The following is a 19,488-nucleotide window of genomic DNA, read 5'->3' on the forward strand; positions in this document are numbered from 1 at the left end:
ACCGCAGAGGGCTCGCCATTGTTTTCTGTCTGAGGCATTGGTTTTAAGATCTTTTTGTATGATGTTGCACTTCTTCAGAGTTGTCCTTATGTGATCATGTCTCTTCTGTGTCCCTGGGGTGCGGCGTGCTCCAGTGAGTTGGTCATGCAGAACCTGGCAGGGAAGGCGGTGCTCAGGCATGTTGAACACGAGTCTGATCCATTTCAGCTGCTTTTTAGCCAGCATGGTTTCTTTGCTGGTTGACTTTGCCTGCTGGAGAATTTGTAAGTGTGGGATTTTATCTCCCACGTGAGTCATGGGATGGGATGTAAAAATCAGATCTGAAACGACTCAAGAAGTTTGATGTGATGCTGGTAGGTAGTCCAGGATTCAGCACTGTATATGAGGGTGGAGAGGCTTACAGTCGTATATACTGATATCTTCGTCTTGAAGTTTGCAAGACTTTGGATCTGGGACGTCCAAAAGAGGCTGAGGCGTGGTTGATTCGTGCAAGGACTTCTGCATCAATGTTATGTTTATCTGTGAGCACACTTTCAAGATAGCTAAAATTTTCCAACTGTTTTATATTTTCGTCATTTATATGAAAAGCAAGAGGCTCTGCCGGGTTATTTTTCAAAGGCGTTATTTCCGTTTTTATTTACATTTATTTGGAGTCCCATTGAATGATATATGCTGGAGGCGATGGTGAGACTCTGTTGTAGGGCTTCTGGGGTATGTGCAAGGACAGCAGAGTTATCAGCATATGTGCTGTTGTTCTAGGAAAAGAGTCATTCCAGTCTTTGATTGTGTTTGAAGACGTTTGAGACTAAATAAGTTACTGTGTAGAAGGAGCTGGATTTTTATTCCATCATCAGGGTTCATTTGTTTGTGACTGAAATGAGTGACTGCAGAGGGACAGAAGCTGAAAATGACAGGAGCCAGGACATGTCCTTGCTTCACTCCCACGTCCACTTTGAAGGGTTCGGTTGCTCCCACTTATGGACACACGAGCTTTCATGTTGCCAAGCAGGCTCCTGAGGATGGTAAGAAATTTGTTTGGAACCCCAAGTTATGAAAGAAAATTCCATAAAAGTTTTAGTGTTGACAGCGTCAAATGTTTTTGCAAGATCGGTTATCACAATTTTTAAGTTACGGTTCTGCTCGTGGCATTTTTCTCGTTAATGTTGGGCAACAAAGATCATATCATAGGTGTTTCGTTCCTTCCGAAATCCACATTGTGTTTCTTGAAGTGCTGAATCAGTCAGATGTTTTGTCAGTCTAGATAACATTATCTTGGCTAGTACTTTGCTAACATTCGTAATTAGGGAGATACCTCTACTGTTGTCACAATTTGAGTGGTACCTTGTATTCTTATATAGATGGTACCAATATCAGAAGTAAGCCATTCAGATGGAATTCGTTCTTGGTTCCCAATAGTCAGTATGAGATCATGGACGCACCGGTGGAGTAACGGGCCATCGTCTTAAATTAGTTCAGATCGTATGCCATCAGGGCCAGGGCTTTTGATATTTTTCAGAGATAGAATGGCCTGAACAGTTTCTGCAAGTGTAGGCAGGACATCGAGATCTGTCGCTTGAGGGGCATTTGGGATGTTATCAAGGATACTATGTTCCACCAGGCGTCTTGGATTCAGTAAGGAGTTGAAGTGTTGTGTCCATCTCTCCAGGACTGTTTTCTTGTCTTTCAGGAGCTCTCCCTCAGCTGATCAAATAGGCGTTATATTGTGTATGGCTGGCCCATAGATGGTTTATAGGGACTTGTAGAACCAATGTTGGTCATTAATTTCGGATAGTCTTTGCAACTCTTTATCTTGCATAGTCCACCATTTGTTCTCCATGTCACGCATATTTCTCTGGATTTCACTTCTGACATTCTGGAATTCAGTTTCTTGAATTAAGAAGCTAATATAAGCCAACCAGTTGATGTATACTCTATCCTTCATTGATATATGCTTTATCCTTCATTGATATATGCTCTAATCTTCATTGGTATATGCTCTAATCTTCATTGATATGTGCTCTAATCTTCATTGGTATATGCTCTGATCTTCATTGGTATATGCTCTGATCTTCATTGCGAGAAGGTCATGCATACCCTCAGCGTTTTCATCAAATAGGTCTTACTGACGGCGAGTGGAGAAGCCTAGAGTTTCTTCTGCGGTGCTTTGAAACAGTTTTTTTAATGTTCAGCCACTCTACGTCGTGGTTTGTTGCACTGTTGTTCGGGTCAAGTGGTGGACACTGAGAGAGGTTGTCTGTACAGAGCTGCGCGAAAGATGTTAAAAGTTGCCTTATTCATTAAAAAAGAGTTTAATTTCTTGGAGGATGGTCCATGGCGTATTTGTGGGAGTAGGACTAATTGGCTGCGTATAAGGTTATGGTATGTTGAGCACTCAGCACCTCTCATAGCTCAGGTAACAAGAACTTTTCTTCGTCCTTGTCTAGATCGTGGGTGGATCCATGTGGTCTTGTGTTTATTCTTAAGGGCTGGCTACACCTCCGTGGGCCAGATTTCATTCAGATTTGGCGTTTTCGATTTTCATGCTAAATGTCTTCCTTCAGGGTAGAAGAATCATGTGGTAAACACTTAAACACACTTATCAACCTCCCTCTTGCCGCTCTACACAGCCTCCCCTTCCCCCATCCCCCTCAACACCCCGATTTTTCATTCAGTGACAAAATTATTTGTCATTGTCGTGCTACAAATCATTCTGTAGGTTAGGTGAATCACTTTGTAACAGTCAAACTTCCCCTCCCCCTAACCCACCCCCTGAATTTCCCTCAAATTTGGCATATGTCTAACGTCAGCAGAAAACTAGAAATATATATATATATATATATATATATATATATATATATATATATATATATATATATATATATATATATATATATATATAACTCTCACCTGGTTTACTCACTTGGTTGGCTACCCTATTACAATTAACAGTATGGCTCGGTAGGAATCTGCTTTTCGAGAAGCAGGACTGCCCTTACCTGCTGGCACGCCAGCCCCGTTTCATATCCTATGTACATCATCATCAGAATAGACTATTGATTAGAGGCTGAGTTTTGTGCCATATGCACGGTAGTTGCACTACTTGAAGGACTTCGAATTATGAATCGTAGTTATTCAATATAGTCGAACAGGACGTGACCTAGTTGTGAGTGGAGGGACTTTTTAAATGATGCAACTGAGTCAGCACTAACAGCATCATCTGACAGAGAGTTCCAGAGGTCTATACATCTGATACTGAAAAACCTGCGTCTACACTCGGCTGAATTGCGGGGCTTGGCCACCTTGAATCTATGGCCCCTGGTGTGAGTTAATGAAGGAAGAGACAAAAGCTCAGGCGGTTCAACTGGGGACTGGCGATGGAAGATCTTCCAGCATTTAATAAGGTCAGCTCTGATCAGTCTCCCTTTTACAGAATACAGGCCCAGGTTTTTCAGAAGGTCAGCATAACTGAGTTCGGACAGGCCATTGATATGCTTAGTCCATCTGCGCTGTACAGACGCCAGGAGCCTCTGGTCTCCGTGGTAGCAAGTATTCCATACAGTGGAGCCAAACTCCATGATGGGTCTGATGTGGGATTTGAATAAAGTCAACATAAAAATCTCGGTCACGACAAAGGGTGGACTTCAATAAATTATTTGCCAGGCCTGCTGCCCTTTTTACAGTATTTTTTTTTATGTGCGAGTGAAATTTCAGTGAACTGTCAACCAAGGTACCCCAGTCTTTGTGTGTAGTTTCTTCAGAGAGGCTGGTGTTGTTCATATGATAGTACTGAAGTGCGCCAATTGAGTTCCAGTTTACTGGGCCTATCTGACATCGTAGAACAGTGCACTTGTCAAAACTGAAACGTAAACCCTAGGACTCAGCAACACTGTAGAGGCATGTAATTATATCTGCAGCTAATGAGGAACAAGTGTTTTGGCGCAACTTGAGGTAAATCTTCATGTCGTCAGCAAAGAATTTGCATTTGGAGCGTATGTATGAGGGTAGAAAGTTTATATATACCAGAAAGAGCAAGGGGCCTGGAACAGATCCCTGGGGAACACCACTGAGAACATTCCTTGAGGAACTGGTGCAGCCGGACAGACACTTGCATGGTGCGGCCGGACAGTAAGTCAGAGATCCAGGTCAGCAAGGAACCACTGACCCCAAGTAGCCTCAGCTTGTCAGTGAGTATCGAATGGTTGACGATGTCAAAGGCTTTGCTAAAGTCAAACAAGACAACATCCCGTATGTATATTTTATTCATACGTTTGACAAAGTGGTAAAATCATAATATTTACCATACAAATATATCGGGTTAGTTTAATGCAGATTAGTGTGTTTTCAATTAATTTTGATCTTGATTTGGGGGGATAAACCCACTTTTGGAAATCTTACTCAAAATTACAAAAGGGGGATTTTCCCCCAAAAATGAAGGTCTATCTATCTATCTATCTATAGCCCGACGCCCTAATCCCGCAAAGGGTGGCCGCAGACAAAACGCCTCCAAGTCACTCTGTCACCCACCATTTGACTCCCCTCCCCCCAACTCACCCCCCCTCCCTCATATACCTCTCAACTCCATCCCTCCACCTCATCCTCGGTCTACCCCTCCCTCTCCCTCCCTCCACCTCACCCACATACACCCTCTTAGTCAGTCTTTCACTCTCCATCCTCTCCACATGTCCAAACCACCTCAGTGTATTTCTCCTAATCTTTTCAACCACATCCACATCTACCCCACAACGTTCCTTCACTTCTTCATTCGTCAACCTGTCCCTCCATGTCACTCCACATGCTCCTCTCAAGTAACTCATTTCCACTGCTCTCACTCTTGACTTGTTCCCCTCTTGCAAGGTCCACGCCTCGCTTCCATACGTCAGGGTAGGGATCACAATACCATCATGCAGAGACTTCTTAACTTCCATACTCACCTCCCTATTTCTCATCACTGCTTTCAGTGTGCCAACAACCTTTCTTCCCTGCTGTACCCTTTCACGTACTTCATCCCCCAAAGTTCCATCCTTACTCATCACACTACCCAAGTACTTGAATGCACTCACATTCTCCATATCCTCACCATCCAACCTCACTGCACACTCTGTGACTTCATTCCTCTCAAACACCATAACTTTACTTTTGTTTACATTAACTTTCAGCTTCCTCCTCCTACACACTGTCCCAGATTCATTCACCAAACCTTGCAACTCCCATTCATCTTCACTCAACAATACTGTATCATCAGCAAACAGCAACACCGGAAGCTTCCAAATCTCACCCTCATTCATTAGGGCCACCCCAACATCCACTGCCCTACCTTGTACCTCCTTTACGACCCCATCCATATATATATTAAACAGCCATGGAGACATTACACACCCCTGTTTCAGTCCCACATTGAGATCAAAGAACTCACTCAGCTCACCATCCACTCGCACCGTAGCCCTAGCTCCCTCGTACATACTCTTCACAGCACTCAACAATTTCCCCTCCACTCCATATATTCTTAATACCTTCCACATACCTTTCCTATCTATTCTGTCATAAGCTTTCTCCAAGTCCATGAAGGCAGCGTACACTTTCCTTCCCTTCTCTAGATACTTCTCCACTAAACATCTTAGAACAAATATCTGATCTACACACCCTTTTCCCTTCCTAAATCCCCCTTGTTCGTCTCCAACTAGCTCCTCTGTCATATGCCTAACCCTATCAATGAGTATTCTACCATATATTTTACCAGTCACACTAAGAAGGCAAATACCCCTATGGTTACCACATACTTCTCTCTCCCCTTTTCCTTTGTACAGAGGAACAATTATACCTGATTTCCAGTCCTCTGGAACCCTTCCCTCTTCCCAAGCCAATCTACACAACTTCCATATCCACTCCACAACAATCTCACCCCCATACCTAAGCATTTCACCACACACTCCATCAATTCCTGGGGCCTTTCCCAGCTTAATCTTCTTCATCGCTTCCACTACTTCCGACCTACTGATCTCTTCCTCCCTCCTCTCATCTCTTCTTCTCTTTTGCATTGGAAACCATAAAAATAATAATAAACGAAAACGTTGGTTACTTCTAAAAATTTACCAATATATCATATTTTACTTCCTACGTACGTTATAGCAGCCTCCCCCATGACCAGACGTACAGTATATCAGTACAAGCCAAGAAATATATAAAATTAGCTATCCCTAAAATTGAGTGGCACTGTCGCGTTCTCTCTTATCAGCTCATCACAGAAAACGTACTGCAATAAAGGGATAACTACAGAATCACACACGAAGGCTCGTCAAAATAAAGCAAATTTATTTATTACTCAAAATCAGTGTTTTTTTACCTTCTTTTGTAAGTATCGCATTTTGCACACTTATTGCAAGATGATATAGGCGTGTTCTCGCGAAAGAAGTCATTTATGAGGATAATTACATCTATACTGATTTTTTTTGGTGTGAGCATTTCACGCTAAGACTCAACCTATCATTCTGTCTATCTATCTATTTTTTTTTCAGTCTTCTAAGAGGCTATAATCTCTATCATCTCTATGACCACCATAGAGCTCAGTGGCTGAGGCTCATTTACACATTTCTCTGTGATTTGCGTCCTTCGTGGTCCCATTAGACACATGACACTGTATATTGTCATTTAAGATATGTCATTTGAAATGTAGCTGGTAACATGGAAATAATCCATTCATCCATCCATCGATCATCTAATTTTTCTGCCCTATTAGCTAATTTCAATACTTTTTGCGGCAGATAAATAAGTGTTGTTGTAATATTCGTACTGTTTGACCCAATGATTTAATAAATATCACAGCTTCGGGAGAATCAGCAAATTAAAATTTATTACGGGACCCGTGCCTCTACCACTGTAGGACCCGTAGTCCTGGACCCATACCGACGCCATTTAATGTTTACAGCAAGGTCTGTAGTAGCAAGGAGTGCTTTAAAGTAGGGGAAGAAACTCACAAATAATCACAATGGTAAGTGTGTGCTAGATGTTTTGCTTACATGGGTATTGGTGGTGGTATGAGGGTTATGTGGAGATGAAAAGAAAGAAGGAATGAGAGGGAAAGGAGAGGAGAGGTGGATTGGGATGCTGCTCTGTTAAGATGGCGAGACGAAAATTTCTCTAGTACCTGTATATTTTTAACAATTTTTGTAGTCGTATATTTTTACGTGTATTTTCAGGTGGGTAATTTGCCAAAGATTCCTTCACTGCTAATTGGAATGTCATTTAAATAAAGTGGTGTGGTAAGCAGTAATTTGCCAAAAATGCGTTGTATAACTTGTAATTATTATTTGTATTAGGTTATGTTAAAAGGGTTCAATTGATGATACTCTCTAAATATTTGAAATTTATGTAGTTAGATACGCATGTGAGTGTTTCTTAATTTCAGTATCCCAGTTAAATAGTGTGGTTAATTTTGGTATGCTCATGTTACTGTATTTTAAGTGTTATTTTTATTTTTACTTATATTGAAGGGGTTCATTTGGGATTTTAAGATTATTTGGAATATTGGTTTTAGTTTACTTTCTACCACTTATGGAATTGGTTAATTTGGGTTTATTCTAGATGTCCAGCTCACCTGGAGAAATTCTTTTTCTTTTTATAATGCTTCCACTGGAGATCAATAATAATAGTGATGTGGCACTCATAATACAGGCCTAAGTCGTTTGCTTTGCGCTGGCCTGCGAAAGAATGAGACATGATCGTGGCAGCTAGGGAACAAAATTTTTAATTTGATCAGTCACATCCTATGCTGTCGTGATGTGTCATTGCACCACAATGCCCAGCCAGTTTGACTGCCTTGGTCTAAGGTAGGTTAGGTTGAATGTCATTTGGGTAGGTTAATGCCAAAAACATCCTGTGGTTTTTCCATTGGTTTCGTGATGAAATTGGTTCAATATGGAACAGCTCCATTTTGCTGTGTTCCCCCACCCAGAAACCCTGATTTCCCACCCTTCCACATAGATCGACAGAGGAGGGGTAGGGGGCCAAACTTGGCATTTCCAGTAAAAATAATGGTAGAAATTGAATGAATCACCAAAAAAAAAAAAAAAAAAGGGAAAAACCATAGGAGGACCACAAAATACATTTGTGACAAAGCAAACTTTTACCAAAATCTCTGTGGGAAGATGTGCTTGTGTAAGTCTTTGTAAAGTGGTTAGAAGTGCTTACAAAGTGGCAGTGTTGATTTATGCCGAGGTTCTTTATTTTTCTCAGCAACATAGGAACCCAGTCATGGTACGAGGTGGCCCTGTGACCTTTGGGTGGGTAGTTTTCACTTATGGGTAGCTCGGACCACGGTTCTTGCTATCCGATATTTTTTCCCATTGTAATAAAGATTGTTTTTATATACTTAGTGAAATTTGTCTTCCATACTTGTTTTGAATTTTGATTTGTATAGGTACAGTATGCAGCACATTGATTTTATTATAATTCTTGCTTATGGTGGAAATTACAGATAATGTACTCATTTTTAATCACTGGTAATCATTGCTATTATATTCACCATAAATTTGTTTTCAGGTTTTATGCTTTTATATGATGTTAAGGTAATTATTCTAAGCAAACATACCTCCATAAGTTAGGTTAGGTATCATCTAGTATTGTGGTTAGGTTAGGTATCACCCAGTATTGTGGTTAGGTTAGGTATCACCCAGTATTGTGGTTAGGGTAGGTATCACCCAGTATTGTGGTTAGGTTAGGTATCATCCAGTATTATGGTTAGGGTAGGTATCATCCAGTATTATGGTTAGGGTAGGTATCATCCAGTATTATGGTTAGGGTAGGTATCACCCAGTATTATGGTTAGGTTAGGTATCATCCAGTATTATGGTTAGGGTAGGTATCATCCAGTATTATGGTTAGGGTAGGTATCACCCAGTATTGTGGTTAGGTTAGGTATCATCCAGTATTATGGTTAGGGTAGGTATCACCCAGAATTGTGGTTAGGTTAGGTATCATCCAGTGTTGTGGTTAGGTTACTGTAGTTTGGTTAGGTATCATCCAGTATTGTGGTTTGGTTAGGTATCATCCAGTATTGTGGTTAGGTTAGGTATCATCCAGTTTTATGGTTAGGTTAGGTATCATCCAGTTTTGTGGTTAGATTAGGTATCATCCAGTTTTGTGGTTAGGTTAGGTATCATCCAGTTTTGTGGTTAGGTTAGGTATCATCCAGTTTTGTCGTTAGGATAGATATCTTCCGATATTGTGGTTGGGTTAGTTATCATCCAGAATTGTAGTTAGGTATTATGTTTTTATTTATTTGTTTTAAATGCAAGGAAGAAGGAACCAAATGCTAGAGTCCACAAGGTATGGAGCCTCTGTGGTACAGTGGTAAAGTGTGCATTTTCGCACACTGAAGAACGACAGTTCACGTCCCACCAGGGTAAAAAACTTTTGCAGCATTCTTCTGGTCACGTACTGCGATGGCGGACATAAGGGGTGCTGTGGTTGAACCAGTGTCACATACTATAAAGTATGCTTGCAACCAGTCAGCTTGCACTCAGTTGGCCTACTTATCACAAACACTGCACAAGATGGAATTACTTCCCACACCCATGTGGCAGATCACACATGGCCACTCCCCCTTTTCTTTGACAGTTGTGGCCCTAGATACCATCACTTTTGTTTAATTTGCATTTACTCAGGCTCTTGTGCCCTATACCATCTCTCCATTTCCTAAATCATTCCTCTGCCTCCCTTTTGTTCTCTGCAATCAGCACCAAATCATCAGCATCTCCCACGGGAGTCTGTTTCTGAAGTCACATAAGAGGGCTTCAAGTACCTTAATAAAAACAAGGGGCTCAAGAATGACCCCTGATACACACCAGCATTCACAGAAAACTCATCACTTAAATCTCCATTCGCTCTAACTTGGGTGCGAACTCCCACATACATAATCATAAGCACTCTAACCAGCCACTCCTTGATCCCAGGCTTTCTCATTTTTCAATTCAGTATCTTCCTGGGGACTCTGTCAAAGGTCCTTCTCCAAGTAACAAGAACAAAGTACAGATCTCTTTTCTTTCCTATATATTTTTCCTGAAGCTGTCGAACAGTGAGTATGGCATCAGTTGTCCCTTTGCCTGGCATAAAACCAAACTGTGTCTCATCAGTGTTCACTCTTTCCCTAGTGATCTAATCATACCTTTTAGGACTCCCTCGATTACCTTCCTTATCTGATCCAAATGCTTTATGTCTCCATTATTTTCTCTTTCCAGGGCATCACCCTTCCCCTTGATGTATTTACAGTCATTATCTTCAGCCAATCATCTGTGACAACACATTCATATGTCATCGTATTTATCAAGTCAGTAACTAACCCCACTCATATATCTCCTGAGGTCTTCAGCATTTCAGCAGTCAACCCAAACACACCTGCTGCCTTCCCCACCTGCATCCTGCCTATTGCTTTGCTTATAGTTGCAACGTCAGTCAAAGGCCAAGGGCCAATCACTGGATCTGCTGGCTCCAGACCTTCCCTATTCCAGTCACTCTGTTCATCCAACAACCTGTTATAATGCTGTCTACAGACATTTTTATTATTGTTGTTATTATTATTATTATTATTATTATGATTGGTAGTGGATGTTGGAGTGGCCCTGGTGAGAGAGGATAGTGTTTGGAAACTCCCTGTACTGTTGTTTGCAGATGATACTGTGTTGCTGAGTGAAGACGAAGGGGAGTTGCAAGGCTTGATGGATGAGTTTGGGAGAGTGTGTAAGAAACGGAATCTAAAGGTGAATGTAGGGAAGAGTAAAGTGGTCTTTGAGGGAGGTGAAGTCAGTGAATGTACAGCGAGGTTGGATGGTGAGGAATTGGAAAATGTGAGTACGTTTAAGTACTTGGGTAGTGTGATGAGTAAGGATGGAGGTTTGGAGGGTGAAGTGCTTGAAAGGGTACAGCAGGGAAGAAAGGTTGCTGGTTCTTTGAAAGCGGTGATAAGAAACAGGGAAGTGAGCATGGAAGTGAAAAAGTTACTACATGACAGTATTGTGATACCAACTCTAACGTACGGAAATGAAGCTTGGACGTTGTTGGAAGGACACAAGAGTGAGAGCAGTGGAAATGAGTTATTTAAGAGGAGCCTGTGGAGTCACATGGAGAGACAGGCTGACGAATGAGGATATAAAGGATATAAAGGAGCGTTGTGGTGTGGATGTGGATGTGATAGGAAGCGTTATGAGGAACACACTGAGGTGGTTTGGCCATGTGGAGAGGATGGAGGGTGAAAGACTGACGAAGAGAGTGTAAGTGAGTGAGGTGGAGGGGGGAAGAGGGAGGGGGAGGCCGAGGATGAGATGGAGGGATGGGGTGGAGAGGTGTATGAGAGAGGGGGGTGTGAGTTGGGAGCAGGGCAGTGAAATGGCGGAGGACAGGGCGACTTGGAGGCGATTTGTTTGTGGCCACCCCAAACGGGATTGAGGCGTCTGGCAATAGATAGATAGATAGATAGATTATGATTGTGCTGAGTCCATATGCCCTTATATGTTCTGGACAGTGGTAGCCTGGCCCTTGGTTCATTCACCTCAAAGGAATTAATGTGGAATTTACTTTTTTTTTTTTTTTTTTTTTTTTTTTTTTTTTTTGCTCCATAAACAGTGCTGATCACTTTTCTTGTGTTTTTTTTTTTTTTTTTTTTTTTTTTTTTTTTTGCTCCATAAACAGTGCTGATCACTTTTCTTGAGGATTGCACCACTGATTTTCTTCAGAATGTTGATCACCCCATTTGAAGACTTCTGGTGTATGCTATCCTCAAGTTTTCCTACTTACTTTTCTCTTAATCTGTTGCCACAGAATTCCTCAGTCTTTTACTAATACTCATAATGCTGCTTTTTTTTTTTTTTTTTTTCTCAGAGAAACACCTTATCTTGCCTTTTTTCCCCTCAAACTACAGTATTCAGTTTCAGTATGGAAAGTTTAGAATATAAACCTTTGAGAATGACAAATTCATGCAGTTTCGAAGGAGACAGAGTAGAAATGATAAAGAAAATGAATAAAGCCAGTCTCATATTATCTTTTTTTGGGTGCAGGAATCCGAGAGTGGAGTCCCAGTGTATTAGTAGGTTGCAATGAGTCTATTCTTTTGTCCTACAGTAGCTCTGGAGGATGTACTCTATTAAGGGAAAATGTATCAGTCATCATTGTGCCCCCTCCAGGGAATCCTCCAGTGAGATGGCTGGGACAGAATATCTGATAGGCTGCTTTTAATGTTTAATGTGTTTGGGGTATTAATATACTGTATTATTTATTTAATTATTTTTTGTAGCTGCAGTCTTCACGGTTTAGTACAATATTGAGAGTGAATGTCAGTATTGCAGTACTGTACATGGAGATAGTTTACTGCATGGTGTGGTTTATTTTCATCCTGTGACATTAAGCTGCCATTCTAACTGTACTTATATTTGGCTGTGCCAGTTCTCACCGCCGTGTTGCTTTCAGAGTGGTGGATACTTGGACATTGGAGATTCTGGGAGTGGATGGAGGTGCAGAAGTCTTGTGGGGCCTTGGAATGTGTAGGTGGATGATTGATAGCAATACAAGGAACCAATATGGAAGATGGATTGGTGGCAAGCTGCAGAGATAGATGAGAATGATGAAGGTCAAGGGGGAAGCATCACTGAAACATAGTTTAACTCAGACAGCAGTGCTGGATGAGTTGCTTTCCCCCCTATATTACCATCAACAATACTTTCTGGGTGAGAACTTCACTTCATCATTACAGTATTTTAACACTTCCTACATGTTGTGAGACGGGGGAAGCAGGTCACCATGATTGATTTTGCGCATTAATATTTTGTGACAAGGCTATATCACCTAGCACTTTGTTGCAAACAGCCTCATATCTTCATGTCGCCACTTCGGCGCTAACACCCACCGTCCTTACTGAATACATGCTAGGGCTGTCTCATACAGGACTGGTGTATTGGTATTAGCGGGGGTATTTTTATGACATGTCAGCAGGTCTTGTGGTAGATCGGTAAAGTCTGATTTAATGAAATTGAAATCCTTAAACTGTTCTCTGCCCCAAAGGGGATTTGAACCTGGGTCCGGTAGGACTGCAGGCCACCGATTGAGCCACCTGATGTTAACCCCCTCGCGCACCGTAAGTTTTCTGTAAGTGTGTGTGACATGATCAGTGAAAATGCCACAAGGACATGTTGGACTCGCACACAAAGGAAAACATTCCCATGTATTTTATTTGCCCCAGAAATTGGTTATAATAGTATAAATTGTATACCGTCATCTCCCCTTATGTTTATACTGTATGATAAGCTAATAAAAACTAATTTGAGGAGTAAAAGTACTGTGAAAGTACCAAAATGAGGTGAGAATGCTGTTGTTCAGCAGTGAAAATAACTGCCCTACACTAGCACAAAATATTGCCTGCATAATGGAAGAGCTAAGCATCACATGGTGTTGTCGGAATTCTGATATGACCAATACTTTTCGAGTAAATAGCCAAAAATTGTGCGTGCACATCCCCCCCTCTCCCCAACCGAAAACCGAGAGAATGCCGACTATTTGAGAGAGTTAGCCTGGAAATAGACACCCTCTCCTATGACATACTAAATACTGTATTGACGCATTTCATGCTAAAACATAATTTTTGGTGAATATTTTTGTCCAACATTGACAAGTGTGTCATAGTGGGTCATTGGTTCCTCTTCAGACTAACACCATTTTGACCCGTTTTGAGTCATCATGCACGATAGAGTTAACTTGATATATATACATGAAACTTGTTTGCAAAGGCTTAGTAATTTTCAGTCATAAAGTACAGTTACTTCATACTTCACCAGTCACTAATAATCTACAGTGTATCGTGGTTTAGCCAGTATGAATATAGACTGTTTACTAGTGTATATCAAATTGATGTGGTGTAAAATAGCATTGTGGTAATCCACTTAACCCATTGAAGATGAGTGATTTTTTATATCTGATTTGATTCAGCTTAAGGCAGACCTTTCAGACTGGAGTTGTTGTAGTACCCTAGTCTCTGATGGAGCAGACCCTTCAACCACCGGCAAGTAACTGCTTTTGCAGGGCCATCCCATGTAATGAACTAGTGTTCTAATGTGCCTGAATGTGCCTGGCACAGTGAGGCATGGAGTTAAGTGTGGATGGTTGTTTCCTGGGGTGGATGCTGCATGTGCATCTCCATTCAGTTAACAGGGGCACCATATCAGGCTTCACATCACCCCTTTATTTTATTTATATTTTTTTGTCACCCAGCTGTTGTAATGGTTTTCCAGGTTACAGGAAACCATTAGGCTTGTCACTAAGTGTAGAGCCACCTGAAATGGAAAGAAGATTTATACAGTAAATAGTGACAGAGAGATGGTAAGTGTGGAGGACAGCTACATATTAATAATGATAGACATGAAGTGAGTTGATGATGGGCACCCCCACCTACTACCATGAGATTGTAGTGGTTAGATATAACTGTAATAATCCTTGCAGTACAGAGTATAGACTTTATGTTGGTGTGGTTATGTATAACTAATAATCCTCGTGAAGAAAGGTCTCCTCTTTCCTTGGTACCAACCTCATCCTTATCTAATGCTTATCTTTTCCTCCTCTTCCTATCTTAATGCCAGCCTCTTCTCCATCCTAGTTTTAAGTCCCGAATTTCCTCCCTAATTGCCATTTTCTTCCTCCTCCCTCCCTTAGTGGAGACTTCATGCACGCTCAGTGCTAAGTGTCTCCTTAGTACCAGCATCTTTCTCTTCGAGTGCCAACTAGGGATGTGCCGATAGTATCGGTATCGACAGTATCGGCTTTTTTTTTTTTTTTTTTTTTTTTTTTTTTTTTTTTTTTAAGTATTGGCATCAGCAAGGTAAATATATGGCCAATACTCTGATACTTTTCTGGTTTATTATGTGATTCAAGACACTCATGTTTCGTGACACTGATAAACAGATGGTAATGATATTACATAATAATTACATGTATGATGTAACATTATCATATGTTAATAGTATATATCGATTACTATATTGCTCCAAATCTTGTTGAACAGAATAGAGCCAGTAACTGCCAAATTTTTAAGAGAAGAACAAGTGGGATTTAGAAAGGGTCGAGGTTGTAATGATCAGATTTTTATTGTAAGGCATCTAATGCAACAAGCTAATGAGATGTGTTTTGTGGATTTTGAAAAGTCGTTTGATAGTGTTTCACGTGGAGCTATGTTGAAAATTATGAGATTCTGTGGTATACCAGAAAAGTTTGTAAATATTATTAGAAGCCTGGATGAAGGTACTTTTTGTAAGGTAATGGTGTGTGGTTCTTTGAGTGATCCATTTGAGGTTAGATCAGGAGTGATTCAAGGAGGAGTTCTTTCGCCATTGCTGTTTGTTTTGGTTATGGATTATGTTATGAGAAAGGTTGTAAGGAGAAGAGGTGCAGGAATGAACTGGAAAGACAATAAGAAGCTGATGGATTTGGACTATGCTGATGATATTGTACTGATTGGCAGAAGTATTTACGAGATGCAGAGGGTGCTTGATTGTCTGGTGGAGGAAGGAGAAAAAGTGAGATTAGTAATAAATTGTGGAAAGACAAATTATTAATATGAACGTGGAGAACCAAATCGATTGTGTAATTGGGAATAATGTGGTGAAGAATGTAGATAACTTGAAATATCTGGGAACGATTGTATCATCTAATGGATCATTAAACAATGAAATTGAAGAGAGGATTAGACAGGTTTGGCGAGCTGTTGGAATGTTGAAATCTGTTTGAAATAATAATATGCTTTCGGTACATACTAAAGTGAAAATTTACAAGTCCATGGTTAGACAAATTTTAATTTATGGGCATGTGTCATTGTACAGTACAATTGCAACAGATCAGAAAGTATTAGGATTTGAGAATAAAATACTGAGAAGGATTCTTGGGGTAAAGTGGCAAGACAGAGTTACAAATGAAAGAGTAAGGGATATTACGAGAGTGGAACCAGTTAATGAATATGTGAGACTGTCTCGCTGGAAGTGGCTGGGGCACATATACAGAAAAGAAGGCAGTTTAATACATTATGTGCCAGAGTGGACTGCTAGAGGAAGAAGAGGTAGAGGTAGGCCAAGGGAAACCTGGTTGAGGACAATGAAAAGAGAAGCAGGAGAGGAGTGTTGGTGGGACCTGAAGGAGATGGCAAGAGACAAATATTGGTGGAGAGAGTTCATCGAGGCCCTATGCATCCCGTGGGGTGCCACAGGAAATGATTGATTGATTGATTGATATTGCTCCTGCATTAACAAGATTTGACTATGAGTCTAAGGCTTTTTTTTTTTTTTTTTTTTAACAATACCATGCAATTATAGGTTACTTCCAGTTTCCTCTGTTTCGAATATTAAAATACAAGTAATTGTATACTTTTATAATATGAGCTTACAGAAGTTACAGATTAAACGCAGGGTAATCAAGATTAAAAAGTATCGGTATCGGCAAAGTATCGGCCGTTTGTTAGTGTCAGAGTATTGGTATCAGTTGAAAAGTGGGTATTAGCCATCATCTTGGTATCGGCACATCTCTAGTGCCAACATCCGCCTATTTCTCCTCCATTGCCAGCCATCTCCTCCTCCCATTCCATGTCAACCTCTTCCTCTTCTCTAGTGCCAGCCTCCTCCTCATCTCATCCTGTACCAGCCTCCTTCTCCTCTTATCCAGTGCTAACCTCCTCCTCCACCCATCCAGTGCCAGCCGCCACTGCCGCCTCCTCCTCCTCTTTCTCTTTCTTTTCCTCTTCCTCCTCCTCCTCCTCCTCCTCCTCCCCCTCCCCCTCCTCCTCCTCTTTCTCTTTCTTTTCCTCCTCCTCCTCCTCCTCCTCCTCCTCCTCCTCCCCCCCTCCTCAGTGCCTGGCTCTTCCTCTTCCTCTTTCTCTTTCTTTTCCTCCTCCTCTTCCTCCTCCTCCTCCTCCTCCTCCTCCTCCTCCTCCTTAGTGCCTGGCTCTTCCTCTTCCTCTTTTCTCAGTGCCAGCTCTTTCCACATCCGTGTCAACTTCCTGTGGGATAACCCTGCAGAGAAGGTTTCTTAAATGTGGTTGATGGGTCAGCTTAGTCAAATTGGGGCTGATCAACAACAACAGTTGCCTGACCCTGTGAGGTTGGGAAAAAGGCATGCGGTGATTACTTTTATTATTGTTGTTTTTGTTATTATTAGAGTGGTATGTGAGGGCACTCACCATCCCTTCACTCGATGTATTGCTGCTCTCAGGTGACTGCCCTTTCCTCTCTTCCTTCCACTTCTGTCTTTCCTTCATTCTTCCCTCTTCCTTCCGTCTACTGGTGACTCTACACTGAGTGACAAGCCAAATTGGTCCTGTACGGCAGGAAACCATTTCCTATACTGGGTGGTAACCTTATAACTAAATTATGGTGCCTGATGGTTTAGCGAGTAATTAAGACACTCCAGTCAGATTGAGCCAGTGCAGGTTTATATCCAAGGTTTGGTTGGGGTTTACTGCCTTAATCCTGAGGTCACACTTAACCCTTTAACCGCGGGTATTGTTTTGGTCTGACTGTCCTCTCCCGCGGGGGTTTCAGCCAAATGTAAACAAACCTTTAAACCTTAATAACTCTGCACAGAATAAAGCTAGAGAAAAAAATAAGGTACCATTAGAAAGTACTAACCTTCAGCTTTCCATTGATGTAGGTTTCATGACTTTGTTGACTTTCACAGGACGGGCAGTGCCGTTAGAAGTGAGGGGTGTAAAATCACTATTTTTCGCTCACACATCATTACCTTCGCTCATACACCATTACCAAATGCCAACCTCATTCTGATAATAATACTATAAACATATATGAACACTGCACATACGATAAACACCCACTCTGTGTTCACTGAGGCAGGTAAAAGGCACTGTAATTACCTGCACTTCACTGCCACATCAGCGGTGTTGTAATCACTATTTTTCGCTCACACACCATTACCAAATGCCAACCTCATTCTGATAATAATACTATAAACATATATGAACACTGCACATACGATAAACACCCACTCTGTGTTCACTGAGGCAGGTAAAAGGCACTGTAATTGCCCGCACTTCACTGCCACATCAGCGGTGTTGTAATCACTATTTTTCGCTCACACACCATTACCAAATGCCAATCACATTATGATAATAATACTATAAACATATATGAACTCTGCACATACGATAAACACCCACTCTGTGTTCACTGAGACAGGTAAAAGGCACTGTAATTGCCTGCACTTCACTGCCACATCAGCATGTGTTGTCACTCACACAGCTGGACAGATACTGATGCGTGCTTGGTCAGGGGTGGGGGGGGGGCACAGGGGGTGGGAGGTGTGTCGCCATGGGGGGAAGAGGGAGGTGGGGGTCGGCTGGAGTGAAAGACCTTAATAGCTACTCTCCCTTGAAACAATTGGCGCACGGAAAAAACGCGGGGTATTCAAAATATTCACAAACATTCGAGAATGACACCCGCGGTTTGGTCCAGTTTTTGCAACGTCATTCTGGAATGACACCCGCGGTTAAAGGGTTAATGACCTTGTCCCAGGTCCTTTTTGCTGTACCCCTTGCAACCCCACCCCTAAAATTAACTCTTCTCACTTTCTGCACCCAGTTATCATCCCCCATCCTCTCCACATGCCCAAACCACCTCAATCTACCTCTCCTCATCACAACACCAATACACTCCAGTCCCACCCCACCTCAACTCTTCTGTCGTAAACCTAGCTACCCCAGGCCTTGCACTCAGGGATGCACTGCACATCCACCTAATCATTGCCATTTCTGTTCATTTAAGCCTGTGAATATCCTCTTCCTTTGCTGCACAGGTCTCACTACCATACAGCATTACACTCGTAGCACATGTTGCATACAAAGACCCCTTAGCTCATGTGAAATCTTTTGTGATTGAAAGTGTTTAGAGAAGTACTTTCATGTGGTTTGGCCAAGTGGAAAGGATGGAGAATGAGAGACTGGCTAGTAGAGTGTATGAAAGTTAGACTGGCTGAAAGAGTGTGTTAGAGTCTGAATAGCTGGAATTTTTTTTTTTTTTTTTTTTTTTTTTTTTTTTTTTTTTTGAGGAAGAAGGAACCACAGTCTGAGCCCACATTAATGTTCCTTCCAAGAAAGAAACAAAAACAATACAAAAGAGAGCCAAATTCAAGATCCGTTCATTTCGAGGTGGAAGGGGAGACCAAGAATGAGATGGAGGGATGGAGTGGCGAGATGTATGAGACAGAGGAGTGTGAGTTAGAGAAGGGTAAACCAAGTAGAAGAGGACAGGGCAACATGGAGATCTGTTTGAGTCAGGTGGAGGGGGAGACCAAGGATGAGATGGAGTGGAGAGAGATCGGAGAGCGGATGTTGAGTTGCAGGGAGGTTAGTGAAATAGCAGAGGACAGGGCAATATGGAAATTTGTTTGTGGTCACCCCTAATGGGATTAAGGCGTCTTGCAACAGATAGACAGACATCAGATGAGTTAAAGCTAAGGACT

General features: G+C 41.6%; 1 protein-coding gene across 1 annotated transcript in view; it reads right to left on the reverse strand.

The window, feature by feature from the left end:
* The window catches only part of LOC145416502 (uncharacterized), a 22,889-nt gene extending 22,592 nt beyond the window's left edge, over positions 1–297 (reverse strand). Inside the window, exon 1 of the mRNA XM_080285458.1 lies at positions 1–297. This exon is cut by the window's left edge and continues 121 nt beyond it. Within this exon, the coding sequence (XP_080141584.1) occupies positions 1–297 (297 nt within the window).
* Positions 298–19,488: the final 19,191 nt, after the last annotated feature.

This window comes from Coenobita brevimanus, chromosome 106 (genome assembly GCF_032717465.1).
Source record: "Coenobita brevimanus isolate Jiangsu-jjx chromosome 106, ASM3271746v2, whole genome shotgun sequence".
Lineage (NCBI taxonomy): Eukaryota > Metazoa > Arthropoda > Malacostraca > Decapoda > Coenobitidae > Coenobita > Coenobita brevimanus.